Here is a 14,202-nt window from a genome sequence, read left to right as displayed (position 1 = left end):
AAGGGTATTTATAAACAGGGCATTTTCATGGCTGCTGCTATTTCCCTATCTGTAGATTTTTTTCAGAGGACATCTAAACTCTAGGAGACTAAAATTAACTTTAACAAAATGTTCCCTGGTAGCTTCTCTTCATCCTCCAATTGACTGTTGAAATGCTTATTCAGACAGACATAACCAGACTGACAATGATAAATAATGTTCCCAGCTCTCTGTTTTACTTTCAGGATACAATAAATACATACTGACATCCTGTCATCAATTTAACTTGTGTACATATAGCACAATACATTTTCCTCATGCTTTTTTAACTAAAAAAAAAAAAAAAAAAGGATTTCAAAAATCTCAGTTAAGACTATAGAATTGGTATGAACCAAGTACAAAGGCAAGTGTAAAAATAAAACAAAGCTGCTCAGAGGTCGCAGGTTCGATACCTGGTCAGGTCACATACAGGAACAGATAGATGTTCCTAACTCTCCCTCGCTATCTTCCTCTCTCGCTAAAATCAATTAAAATAAAAAAATAAGGCCCTGGCTTGCTGGCTCAGTGGATAGAGCGTTGACCCTGTGTGCGGACATCTGGGGTTTGATTCCCGGTCAGGGCACACATGAAAATTGACCATCTGCTTCTCCTCTCCTTCCTCTCCCCCTTCTCTCTCTTTTCCCCTCCCGCAGCCAATGGCTCGGTTAGTCTGAGTGTTGGCCCCAGGCACTGAGGATAGCTGGGTTGATTTGAGCATAAGCCTCAGACTTTGCCAAGTGGATCCTGGTCAGGGAGCATGTGGGAGTCTGTCTCTCCTCCTGTTACTTAAAAAAATTAAAAATTAAAAAAATAAAAAAATAAATAAATGCTTTTCAGCTTGTTCCATGTATCCTTTCCTTTGGAAGATGCCCAAAATACTTGCTTAGTAAAATGTTCTGGTATAAGACATACTGGCTTCCTCCTCTTCACTCCATGGAATCAGGACAAACCAAAGACATTTTTGTTGCTTCTTTTCAGCATCAACCTTAGCACTACTGACATTTTGGGCCAGATAATTCTTTGTTGTGGGGTCTGTCCTATGTACTACAGCATGGTCAACAGCACCTCTGGATTCACCAGTTAGATTCCAGTAACACCACTTCCCCTTCTCCACACACCAGTTACAAAAGCCAAAAAAAGTCCCCAGACATTACTAAATGTCCCAACCACTACTTTATTTTTATTTTTATTTTTTGAGAGAGAGACAGGAAGGGAGAGATGAGAAGCATCAACTGGTAGTTGAGTCACTTTAGTTGTTCATTGATTGCTTTCTTATATGTGCCTTGGCTGGAGAGGGTAGGCTGGGGGCTCAAGCCGAGCCAGTGACCCCTTGGGCTCAAGCCAATGACCTTGGAATCGTGCTTATGATCCCGCACTGAAGTTGGCAACTCTGTGCTCGAGGTGTTGAGCCTCCACTCAAGCCCGCAACCTCAGGCTTTCGAACCTGGGACCTCAGCCTCTGAGGTCAACACTCTATCCACTGTGCCACCATCAGTCAGCCCCCCAATCCCTATCCAACCACTGCTTAAAAGGGACTGATTGGTTCTTACACTTCTTAACTCTTTTCTACAGTTCATACATTTTAAATTTCCCTCCGCTTCACTCGGCTTTCAAATTTTTAATTCTTTATTATCAGTATGATTTTAGAGCCATCTTTCTACTTTCTACCTTAAGTTCTTTTACACTTAGCGTTAGTAATGATATGACAAAATAGCCTCTAAGGATTGAATCTTGTCTTCAACTGGCAACAAACCCAGCATACCTTACATATCTAAACAAGTCGCAAGGATGTAGGAAAATGTATTTTTTTTTTCCCCGAAGCTGTAAACGGGGAGGCAGTCAGACAGACTCCTGCATGTGCCCGACCGGGATCTACCCGGCATGCCAACCAGGGGGCGATGCTCTGCCCATCTGGGGCGTTGCTCTGTTGCAACCAGGGCCATTCCAGTGCCTGAGGCAGAGGCCATGGAGCCATACTCAGCGCCCGGGCCAACTTTGCTCCAATGGAGCCTTGGCTGCGGGAGGGGAAGAGAGAGACAGAGAGGAAGGAGAGGGGGAGGGGTGGAGAAGCAGATGAGCGCTTCTCCTGTGTGCCCTGGCCGGGAATCGAACCCGGGACTCCTGCACGCCAGGCCGACGCTCTACACTGAGCCAACTGGCCAGGGCGGGAAATGTATTTTAAAGTACTTCGGTGTTGGTTTAATGAAGGACCTCTCTTCTTTGCTCATAATCTTGCCTACCCACTCCCAGACCCTCACAAAGACTGACACTATTTTAGGTGTCTACAAACTGGCATGTGACTTCCTCCAATGCTATTCATGTTTCTTTCCAGTGCAACAGATAGCAACAGTGTTTTGTGAATGAGGAGTCTGTATGCCCGTACTTTCTAGGTCCAAGCTGGACGGCAGCAACAATGGGCTAACACCATTCCACTCTTGTGATCCAAAGAATACCACAAAACACTTCCTGCCACAGGCAGGCGAGGCTTGCTGCTTTTTCATCTCACAATTTCTGTCAATACCCTCGTAAAAAATATGCAACAAAAACGCGCCGAATGATGTTCTCATCGTGCTATTTTACTTCCAACTCTATTCCTTTCCGTCTGACTTAGTGAAGTCACAAAGCACACATCCCCCTGCTATGGAGTTAGAACGCATCATTATCACCTTAAAGGTTGAACCACAGGCAGACTTTTTAAAAAGGTAAAGGAGATGCTCTGGCCAGGTAGCTCAGTTGGTTAGAGCATCATCTCAACATGCTGAGTTCAATCCCTGGTCAAGGCACATGCAAGAATCAACCAATGAGGGCATGAATGAGTGTGACAGGGAACTGATGTTTCTCTTTCTCTCTAAAAATAAAAATAAAATGGCCCTGTGAGTTTTAACTTCTGCAATGTTTATATGGAAATACAGCTTCTGTTATGGCAGATGACTTCAAAAGGTTCTATTAAAGCACTACCCATTATGTACCAGTACTGTACTAGGCATTATGAGAGACACAAATTTCCTGAGAATTTTATAATCCTGTTAGGAAATCAAGACTGATGGGAGTCAATTAGAGGTCAACACAAACATAACACTCAGTGGTAGAGACTCAATAGTTCAGCATTCAGAGAGGAACACCTTTACATTCATAGACTGAACAGACACAAGAGAAGAAATTTTATAATCTAAGAATGCCATAAATTAAAGTAATCTTTTAGTGAACCAAGTTAAATAAAATGAAACAACAAATTTCTCCTATTATAAATCAGGATTGCTCAAACAGAAAGATTCCTATACTCACTGAAAAACTCAGAATAAAGAATAAAATAGAACAATGTCCAGGATGTTACTAGACGGTGAACCTTCTTTTATACTTAAAATTAAATCTTTGAAACTTTGAAATAGGCTTCTGAAAGCCAAAGTTATAAGTGAGACCTCATCCCTGATAATACTCTAGAATTAACCCTATGCCTTAGATTGATGCCTCATACTTGCTGTAAGAAAAAGGGATAAAAAAGACCAGCTTCACTTGTGTCTCATGAATCTGGGTGAATAATTATTAAAGGTATAAACAAAAACTTACCTTCTTTTTTGACAAACTTATATTACTTTTTTACATGGCTTGGTGATTCATTTATAGCAACAGAATTTCAGTCTACAACGTATATAAGTTACAAACTAGAAAAACATTTAGAGAATTAGCAAAAATAGAAGCCTTTACAAATAGACCTGTACTGCAAGTACTAAGCAATAAGCTCTTTGACAGGATTCAATAAAAGGGGTATTTGGTGGCTAGAAAAGCCAGACCATCAGGTACATAGGGTTCTATGAGCGCCCTCCCCCTGGATGCCTCCTCAGCAGTATACAGTCTTACTTGTTTCAGCTTCTCCAGTTCATCTTTGAGAAGGAGATTTTCCTGTTCCACAATATGAGTCTGTATTTTAACTTCAGAAAGTTCTGCCTCCAGAGAAGACACTAAAGAGGAGGACTAAGAAAAAAATGTTAGAAGTCAAATAATATAAATATTCATTTAGCCTGGGGAAATTACTACGGTCACAAAAGGCAGCATTAAGGACACACTTGACAAATTCAATGACACTGTTTTATGGCCATTCCTCCTTATACTCAATGGAACTAACTAAAAGACTTTTCTCTTGCCTGTCCAGCAGTGGTGCAGTGGATAGAATGTCGGACTAGGACAAGGAGGACCCAGGTTTGAAACCCTGAGACTGTCAGCTTGAGAGAGGGCTCACCAGCTTGAGCATGGGGTCGCTGGCTTGAGCCTGGGCTCATAGACATGACCTCATGGTCACTGGCTTGAGATCAAAGGTTGCTGGCTTGAGTCCAAGGTCTCTGGCTTGAGCAAGGGGTCACTCACTGTGCTGTAGCCCCCGGTCAAGGCACATATGAGAATGCAATCAATGAACAACTAAGTTGCTGCAGTGAAGAACTGATGCTTCTCATCTCTCTCCCTTGCTGGCTGGCTGGCTGTTTCTATCTGTCCCTCTCTCTCCCTCTCTCTGTTGCATCATATCTCTCTCTCTCTCTCTCCCTCTCCCTCTCTCTCTCTTTCTCTCTCTCTCTCACACACACACACTCACACATACACACACACACACTTTCCTCTTAAATAGCAATGAACATGATTACTAAGGTAGTTTTTGCAGGTTTCTTCACTGTGATGTCACTATGTTTCTTTTGGGGGACATACTTTGAGGCTAGGCAAATTGTAATTTTCCTTAAACCTTTGCTTATAAATTTTAGTGTCTATTAGTGCATTTTGTCTACAACGATTAATACTCTGGTTTTGCCTGATAATGAATTTCTGTCTCCTTCTTTCTACACTTATTAATTGCAATTCTCCTATAAGGAAGATGGTGTTTATCCTCCCTTTATTTACTTATTCAGCTTTTTATATAGGTATGGACCTGTAGATAGTTACTTTATCCTGCATTTAGAACTACAATTATTTTATGTTATGTTCTGATTCTTTATTTTGTGTGTGGAATTACTCCACCTTTGGCTATCTTTTTTTGAGCACTTTTTTTTTTCTGGTACCATAAAATATTCCAGCTCATCTTGAATTTTCCTTGTCCCAGACTTGGAATCAATCGTTTTTTTCCAAGGAGCGCTGGTTCCTTTTATAGGAGAAAGATGTTCAGAAACCAAGATCTGGGCACCCCATCCATACACTCACAGCTATACTTCTGTCTATTTATATGATGCTACCTCACTGTTTTAATTATTAATACTTTCTGTACAAGAAATTTAATACAAGCATCTCTTTTATTTCTTGGGATTCCCTCCGACAAGGCTGTATGGTGGCTGCAAACCAGACCTGCGCTTTGCAGTGTTCCAGTTCCTCCTTCAGACTGGACTTTTCTTCTTCCCATTCCTCTGCCGCGCTGTATCCTGGCTCCTTCTCCTTCTGGCATAGCACTTCTGCCAGGCGTTGATTGAGTTCTTGCAAGTCTTTCTGACTTTGAGAGTTCCTTTGGCTAAGTTCCATATTCTCCAAATCCAACTGTTGGTTTTTGGTTTTTAACTCTGAAATCTAATTAAAATGGAAATAAGTTTTAAAAACTAGTTACCCTACTTCTGCTAAAAAAACAGATTAGAGACTAATGGTTCTTTTCCTCGCTATGTAAAGTTACACACACATAATATCAGCAATAATAAAGAATGATTGTTGCACATTCAGTCAATGCAGAAGTGTATGGGGAAGTGGCAGCTACTTCGCCCAATCCCCCTCCACATGTAGCCACTGTTCATAGCTGGACACTTATGTATCTATCCCTCCAGATTGTTTCCTATGCATACAGAAGACCCATAGACACATATTTTTTTTCTTTCTTGTAACCAAGATTGGAATCATTTCAGATGTTTGGACAGCCTGTTTTTCCACATACCGTATCTTACAGACTCTTGTCTTCCAAGTCAGTGCATGCAGAAACCACCACACACTGTATTTTTTCTAAATATTTTTTTATTGATTGATTTTTAGAGAGAGAGAGAGAAGGGGGAGGAGCAGGAAGCATCAACTCCCATATGTGCCTTGACCAGGCAAGCCCAAGGTTTCGATCCGGCGACCTCAGTGTTCCAGGTCGACGCTTTATTCCACTGCGTCACCACAGGTCAGGCCCACATACTGTATTTTTTAGTGACTATCGGTTATCCATGGATCAAGACATTGTATAATGCACTGAATATTAATTATGAAAAAACAAAACAATCTTTTGGGAAATTCATCTACACATGGTAGCATTTTGGATTTAGGATCATTTTATTTTTTTAGAGGTGGGGCTGCTGGGTTAGAAGGCAGACATATACGTTACTATACTGCTCACAAAAATGAGGGGATATTTAAAAATGAATATGAAGCAATAAAATATCCCCTCATTTTTGTGAACAGTGTATTTTTATAGAGATCCCCAAAATGTCTTCCTCATAATAGTGCTACCAACTTACAATCCTATCAACAAGATATGAGCTTATATTAAGCACTCAAAATCAAGAAATAATAATATATTATTTTATCCACAAAAAATAGAAACCTAGTTTAGAGTCAGCATGAGGTGAATTGCCATTTTGAAACTAGATTTACAACCTTACTACCACCAGCTACATGTTATTCCCATAGCATGCCCTATAAGTTTGTAAATTTCAAATGAAAAAGAAAATTAATATCTCCTTACCTGTTTCTTTAAATTTTCAACCATCTTCTGAATTGCGGCTTTTTCCTGTTTTACAGTTTCTATATTTTGCCTAAAGGGACAATAAAAACATAACTAAGAGGCAAGCTTTAAAAGTTGAGGGAAAACAGCTTTAAACCCTGCAAAATGCCTTAAGAAAATTTAAGTATATGTCTTACCACATTTCTTCCTGAGATCCGTTTAATTTGTCCAATTGCAGGTTAGAAATGCTATCTTCTTCATTTAGAGTAGTAATTTCATTTCTCAAAATAGAATTTTCCTCTTGAAGCTTCTCAGATTCATATCTGAAGTACAGAGATTAAAAAAAAAAAAGGAGTTACAACAAGGCAGTCATCTGGCATCTTTCGAAAATGCTTTCTAGTAATCTCCAATGAAACAAGTATTCCATGCCAGTTAAAATGAGAAGTCAAAATTAGTAGTCTGGATACTTAGGAATCAAGCTGTGACATACTGACTCATTTCTTATGGGAAGTAAGAACTTCACTTAAAGACACTAGGGAAGCGTGGCTAACACACTTCAGCACGGAGACAGAACTGAGGTGCAAGGCCCACTCTGATTGCCAGTTTTCTCTGTGGCGAGCATACTGTTTTCAGCAAATAACTTCATTTATCTCAGTCTCAAGCCCTATTTGCTTCAAATACCATATCACTGAGTTGTATTAGCTTTAGTTTTAGGCCCCAAGGTACCTAGCAAGAGAAAATTCACTACACGAATAAAAGGGCCACACTGAAATATATGCATTAATGTTTACTTTGAGATTTTTTTCATTTTATTATATTCTGATTTTTAGAACTGAACATCATTTGAAGTAAGAAGAGGAGAGACTACATCCTGAATTAAATTATTTTGTTTCACGTCTTTAAGATATTTCAGACATGATGTATTATTTTACAAGGTTTTTAGAAACCAAATTTGCTAGAAGGCTATTACAATTATAAAGTCAAGTGAACAGTGGTTCAAGTAGTTTCGTTTTTGTCTTTCCTCTCAAGCATACTTATTAGAATCTGATAGCTCCTCAATAAAATATAATGTCCTGAGATAAATTTCTATTGTTTACAGAATATCGGCATGTACCTTCAAGTGGCATAAGGGAAAAACTATCAGCTACAAAACACATCTATCCTATATTAGTATAAGAAGAGAGTTGTCTACCGAGCAAGTTAATAATACACAAAAGACATTCATTTCCAGATAGCGTGTTGCATCAAAATGAGGAAAAGAACACTTAACAACAACAAATCTATCCGTCCAAATGCAGTGCTAGGGAAGAGTTAAAGACTTGACACACACTGACGATGCAGGTGGTTAAACAGCCAGCACTCTCCATTATGAACCTGCACACCCCAAATGAACAACACTGATTTCCTACAGAGGAAGGGAATGCCCCCTGGGCCAGGTTATTCTACTTGTTAATACGACACAGAAGCAGCAGGCAGTCTAAAAGTACTGCTCTCTCCTTGAAGACTACCAGGTTAGTTTCTCTAGGTACAGCAAGCAGCGGGAGTTAGACTGGGCGAGGTGCTCTGCGGCATCCCGGGAAGTTTGAAAGGTGCATACGTTACCTTAGAAGTTCAACTTTTTGCTGCATCTCACTGCACGTGATTTGCAAGTCCTGCATCATTGCCTTCAGCTCCTCCTCCTTGCCTCCTTGAGAAGGCACCTCTTTTTGCTTAACTAAATGAGTAACTCTCTCCCTCAACTTTCTAGTCAGCTCCTGCAGCTTTGTTTTCTCCAGTTCTAACTCTGCCAGCGTGGCCTGACGCTGAAAATGTCTGTCTTGAAGGCCGAGGGGAGCGGCGTTTTCCTCTGACATAACTTGGTTCTGTTCTCCGGGCTTTTCTCCGCGTGTCCGGATTGTTCTATGGAGCCAGGCGATTTCATGGGCTTTTACTTTTTCCAGGATCTGTGTGTTCCCCCACTCGAGGCACTGGTTCTCCTGATAATGTTCTTCTATAATCTGGTGTACGTTCATCAGCTTGGGCGCACACCCTTCCAGGCTCTGGTTGAGTTCAAGTCCCTTTCCATCAGGGTCGCCGTCCAGGTTCTCCAAACGGGCCTCCCAGAGGGAGAAGCAGTCGCAGCGCAGTGCTGCTCTCCCCCGCAGCGACTCAATCCTGCCTCGCAGCCGCAACACCAGGGCATGCAGCTCCTCGTTTTCTCTTTTGACCTGATTGTAACTCTTTTCCAGGCTAAGGAACGTGTTGCTCACTTCTTCCACTTTCTTCAGCTCATCCCGTAGTCGGAGAACCTCCGAAGTGAGTTCTTTGTTGGTTTCTAGGGCCTCGTCGTAGTGCGTCTCCAACGCCCTCAGCTCATCCTGGAGACAGCCATTTTCTCTACTCGCGTCTTCGTACAACAATTTATACTTGAGAGAAGCCTCCGGAATTCTCTCAAGCACATTTAGTTTCTTTCTTAGCACGGAAACATCAAAAAGCAGGTCCTGTTTCTTCTCAGCAGCTCGATCGCAGTCTGCGCGTAAGATCACCAGCTGTTCCTGAAGCTGACGAATCTGATTCTTCAGGTCCTGGGTCTCAGTCCTAGTCTCCTCACTGTTTTCAAGCTCGGAAAAACTCTCCATTGATGCTTCAGACTCCTCTATTTTGGCCTCCTGTCTCTGAGCAGAGCTTGTCCCTGTACTTTCCAGATCGCGGACTTCGTCATCTTGCAGGTCGCTTTGGACATCCCGCCTGGTTACACCTGCTACTTGCTTCATTTGGTTTTGCAATAAAAATGGCTCTGTTTGTTCCACAGAATTTCCAAAAATTCCAGTAGTTGGCTCCTCCAAACAAGATGACATTACTGACCCTGGCTCTAATTTTTGCAGCCTCTGTTGCAGTCTAGAGATTTCAGTAGCCATTTTCACATTTTCTTTCACTGCTTGTTCATGAGCTCTCTGCAGGCTTAAGAGGACATCTCCATTCTCTTCCAACAGCTGCTCTCCTTGCTGGAGCAGGGACATGGCGCCACTTCCTTCTGTCTCCTCCCCTCCCATTGCCTGGCAGCCATTTGGGAGCCTGGAGAGAGGAGATGCCATCTGCTGCATTTCTTTAATTTTATTCTGAAGCCGGGAGATTTCTGTGCTCATCTCGGCTCTGTCTTGATCTGCTTTCTCACAGGTCACCTTGTGGACACTCTCCAGGGCCAGCAGCTTGGCCATCATTTCTTGCCTCTCCTGGTCACGTTCCCTTTCTAGCCGTTCCAGCCGCTGGTTGGCCAGCTGCTCCGAGACGCCGGCCTGGCACAGGACCTGCTCGCGGTCCTGCAGCTCTCTTTCGTGACTGCTTTTCAGCTCAAGTATCTGGCTGGACAGGAGGCTTTGCTGACGTTCGGACACGCTTCTTAGATCTTCCAGGTCTTTGAGTAGCTGCTCTCTCTCAACAACCATGCCATTCAGGTGTTCTTTGTATGTTTTCTCCAGCATCTCTCTCTCCTGGGTCAAGGCCAGAGAAGTAGCTTTCTCTCTTTGGAGAGTCTCTTTAAGCTGCTCTTGGGCTTCAGCGCACTCCTGGGTGAGCTCGTCCTTCTCGAACTGCCACTGAGACCGCTCCTCGCGCTGCTGCTCCAGGAGCTCGGTCAGCTCCTGACGGAGATGCCTCTCCAGGCTTTGCAGAGCACTCTCGCACCTCTCAGTCACTTTCTGACAATCGGCCTGACACTGGGCTTCTATCTGACAGCTTCTTCTATTACACTCAGTTTCCACTTTTTCCCTAAATGTGGTCAACATACAGCATTACTAAAACTGCCGTCAACTCCGGAAGCAAACAAACAACAACAAAAACAAAAACATTTCCCATGCTTAGAAAAAGCTGCCAAGCAAACAATTTAAATACGTTCTAAAAATCATTTTCTCACTTATCACTCTGGGATTCATTTATGCTGAGAACGGATTTCTCCTTTCTGAGAGCCAAGACCAGCAGCCATAATTCATTTAAAAGACCCAGTACCTACTGCTCCCTGCATTTAGAAGGAAAATTTAGGAGAAATTCTTTGGCATACTCCTGGATATGTTTGTTTTGTGATTTTTTTAACCAAAAACTTTAACTGATATTTCATGGTAAATGATTGAATGCATTTACATTCCCCAAACTTGGGAAATATAAAAAGAAATTTTACTTGGAATTAAATATATATTGAAAGATAATCATAAAACCACACATATTAAATTCATTATGTTCTTGCCTCTTACTTAATGAAGTAGCAGTGAGGTCATCACAGTATAAAGAGCCAAAGCTCTCACCTGTTCCTGAGGTTTAATGTGAGTAAGGTAAGCACAAAGTAGTGTTTCATGATTCTAGAAGGAAGAATAACTTTGCTCAGAATCTTGTTCAACCCAAAGGTAGGCTTGTATCTGAGCAATGGCGAAGTAGGTTGCAAGACCAAAAAAAGAATCTAGTGAACCCAGGGGCTAGTATGACTTTTGATTTATTAAAGTCTCCTGAACTGACTGGAACTGCAGGTGCCCACTATAGGCTGCTCCGTTTCCCCATTTTCTTACCTTCCCTCTTGAAGTTCCCTTTGGTGTTTTTCCAAGAGCTCTTTTCGCAACTCCTCTTTCTCAAGAGTGTGCTTCTCCACCAGGCTTGTCAGCTGCTCCTGGTGAAACTGCTCTAGTTCCTGACTCAAGGCCCTCACCTTCTCTTCCGTCCAGGCGCCATTTTGAAGAAGTCCCTCCCTCTCTCGGTTAAAGCTTTCCTCCGCCTGCTCCAGTCTTTGCTTGAGCTCCATCTCATGTTCCAGCCTCAGCTGCTCCTGCAGGCGAGTCCTCTCCTCGTCCCACTTCACTTGCAGTTGTTTTTTCTCCTCCTCGTGCCTGCAGCTGGCCATATGTTGTGCCTCCTGGAGCACCACTGCCTGGCCCTGAAGTTCTGTAATTTCGTGCTTAAGGTCACTTATTTGTTTTTCCAGGATGTGCATGTCACTCTCATACTTCTGCTTCATGTTCTCCTGCTTCTCCTCACAGGCGACCTTGGTTTCATCTAGCTGCTTCTCATAATGGTGCACCTAAAGCCGGAAGCAAAATCACTACAATGTTATTCAACCCAAGGCCATGGCAATGTGATGGGGTAGAGCTATTTGTTTTTCCTGTGAGACATTCCTCAGTTTCTCCATTTTGTTTTAAAGTAACAATTCAAAACACATTAAGTAAGATATATTTAAATCGGGCACAGTTTTCTTTCCCCCCTTTTTTTTAACATAGTTGAATTCTGCTCATTTCTGAACAATTCCTATGAAAACTGACTAGACTTTCACATAGATACCATTTGTCTTCCCAGAGATCCTTTCCAACTGAAAACTTAGGGGCTTAACATACTTAATTAAATTCATATATTTATTGAATACTTATCAGTCACTCTGTAAGCCTCATGGGGACACATATTTGGCTTAAGACACAGTCCTGCCATTAAGAAGCCCCCAGTCTAGACATGGTTTTGACAAATACAAACAAGTATACTACAAGGTAGAATAAAAAAATATGAAGGTATAGAAAAAAAGAACTATAGCTTGACCAGGCAGTGGCGCAGTGGATAGAGCATCAGCCTCAGATGATGAGAACCCATGTTCAAAACCCCAAAGTTGTCAGCTTGAGCACAGGCTCATTCACTTGAGCACAGGGTTGCCAGCTTGATTGTAGTATCATAGACATGACCCCATGGTCTCTGGTTTGAGCCCAAAAGTCACTGGCTTGAGCAAAGGATCACTGGCTCAGCTGGAGCTCCCCAGTCAAGGCACATATAAGAAAGCAATCAATGAACAACTAAGGCACCACAACTAAGAGTTGATGCTACTCATCTCTCTCCCTTCCTGTCTATCTGCCCCTCTCTCTCTCTAGCTCTCTCTTAAAAAAAAAAAGAAAAAGGAAGAAAGGAAGGAAGGAGGGAGGGAAGTAAGGAAGGGAGGGAGGGAGGGAGGGAGGGAGGGAGGAAGGGAGGAAGGGCAAGCTACAATGTAACCAGGGGACTCAAAGGAGGAAAAAAATCACATTTGGTAGTTGAACTCAGGAATGGGTGCATGCAGGAGGTCACATTTTACGTAAATTTTGAAATTTACGTAAGTAGATTTTCAAGAAACAGAAAGAAATAATATAGCATGTGATAGCATGAGCAAAAGATCATAATCTGGTGAAAAACAGCAAACTACCTGTTTTGACTAGAGGATAAGATAGCTGAAAGGAATGGCAAAGGAGAAAAATGAAAAATAAGTTGAAACAACAAGGTTAAGGAAGGGTTTTGGAGGTCAACATTCAGAACTTGTATCCCATTTAGGCGGTCATGTTATATCAAAGGGCTTTTTTTGGTTTTATCAAAATATTTTTTAATAAGTTGGAAATAATGTAATGGTTTCAAGTTCTATGCTTGAGAGAAAATGAAGATTTTACATTTTGGAGAAACTCTATGAGGAGAGGCCTCACCTTTAGCCTATGAAGCCAACCTGAGGAACTGAGTTCCTGGTAGCAACCAAGACACAAGAGAAAATACATAGAAAGTGCTGCTCTATGAGAACAAAGAACTGAGAATGCCCTACATGCAAAAGCTTGTCGGAACTCAAAGAAATTAGAGAACAGGACTAATAAGAAGCACTTACTTTATCTTCAAGCTCCAGTCTTAGGCGACACAAGTCTCTGTGATGATGCTCTTTCATCTGTTCGATGACCAGCTCTGCCTCAATGCTCATATTCAGTGGGTTGCATTCTTCAGAACCAAGCCCTGAAAATATATGCAATCTGTTGACACTGATCTTGCAATAACACAACTGGCATCTGAGGAGGGACATCCATTTAATAAAGGAATAGTTTTAGCCTAGATTGCCACAGATGAGATCTACTCAGAAAAGTAGAAACCACGAGAAGTCTCTTCTGTTTTGATCATTAGGGAAAACAAGAAAAAAATGAAGGTGAACAGATTCTGTCATGCATAGTTAGTGAACCAAACCTTACAGAATCCATCTTTTGGAACAGTAGATGGGGGGCAGATGTGGAAATTGTTGCTTCAATGTGCTTGCCTCCTAACGAAAATGCTGTGGATAGAAGTAGTTTGGTCAAATCAACCAGCCTTCTTTTCATCCAACAAATACTAAGTAACATCTTGGAGATCCAAGATGGCAGTGGAGTAGATAGAAGTTACACTCACCTCCTCCCAGGACCAAACTGAAATTAAAACTAAAATACAGAACAATCAACCTGAATAACCAACTGAAGACTAGCTGAACAGAAGAACCCAAGGATTTACATAAGAAGCCACATCAAGATTGATAAGAAGAAGAAGAAGACAATAACCACAACCAGAGGAACATAGATAAAAGAATAAAATGGCAATAAACACATACTATTAATAATCACTTTAAATGTAAATGACTTAAATGCTCCAATCAAAGGACATAGGGTAGCTGAATGGATAAGAAAACAAGACCAATATATATGCTGTCTAAAAAAGACTCATCTCAGAATGAAAGATGTCGGAAGCCGATCCACAACTACTGGCTAACAAGG

General features: G+C 41.7%; 1 protein-coding gene across 9 annotated transcripts in view; it reads right to left on the bottom strand.

Annotated features, from left to right (window-relative positions):
• The window catches only part of NIN (ninein), a 118,501-nt gene that overhangs the window by 22,268 nt on the left and 82,031 nt on the right, over nucleotides 1-14,202 (bottom strand). For 7 of the 9 annotated variants that reach the window (XM_066344140.1, XM_066344139.1, XM_066344138.1 and 4 more), the window contains 7 exons: nucleotides 13,299-13,420; nucleotides 11,212-11,717; nucleotides 8,279-10,423; nucleotides 6,874-6,999; nucleotides 6,698-6,767; nucleotides 5,341-5,556; nucleotides 3,877-3,990 (listed from right to left, as the gene is read on the bottom strand). In XM_066344140.1, coding sequence (XP_066200237.1) covers nucleotides 3,877-3,990; nucleotides 5,341-5,556; nucleotides 6,698-6,767; nucleotides 6,874-6,999; nucleotides 8,279-10,423; nucleotides 11,212-11,717; nucleotides 13,299-13,420 — 3,299 coding nt within the window. The remainder of the gene's footprint in view (nucleotides 1-3,876; nucleotides 3,991-5,340; nucleotides 5,557-6,697; nucleotides 6,768-6,873; nucleotides 7,000-8,278; nucleotides 10,424-11,211; nucleotides 11,718-13,298; nucleotides 13,421-14,202) is intronic. The other 2 variants (XM_066344144.1, XM_066344146.1) reach the window with 1 other exon arrangement.

Source organism: Saccopteryx leptura, chromosome 6 (assembly GCF_036850995.1).
Source record: "Saccopteryx leptura isolate mSacLep1 chromosome 6, mSacLep1_pri_phased_curated, whole genome shotgun sequence".
Taxonomy (NCBI): domain Eukaryota; kingdom Metazoa; phylum Chordata; class Mammalia; order Chiroptera; family Emballonuridae; genus Saccopteryx; species Saccopteryx leptura.
This window is presented reverse-complemented; position numbering and strand designations above follow the sequence as displayed.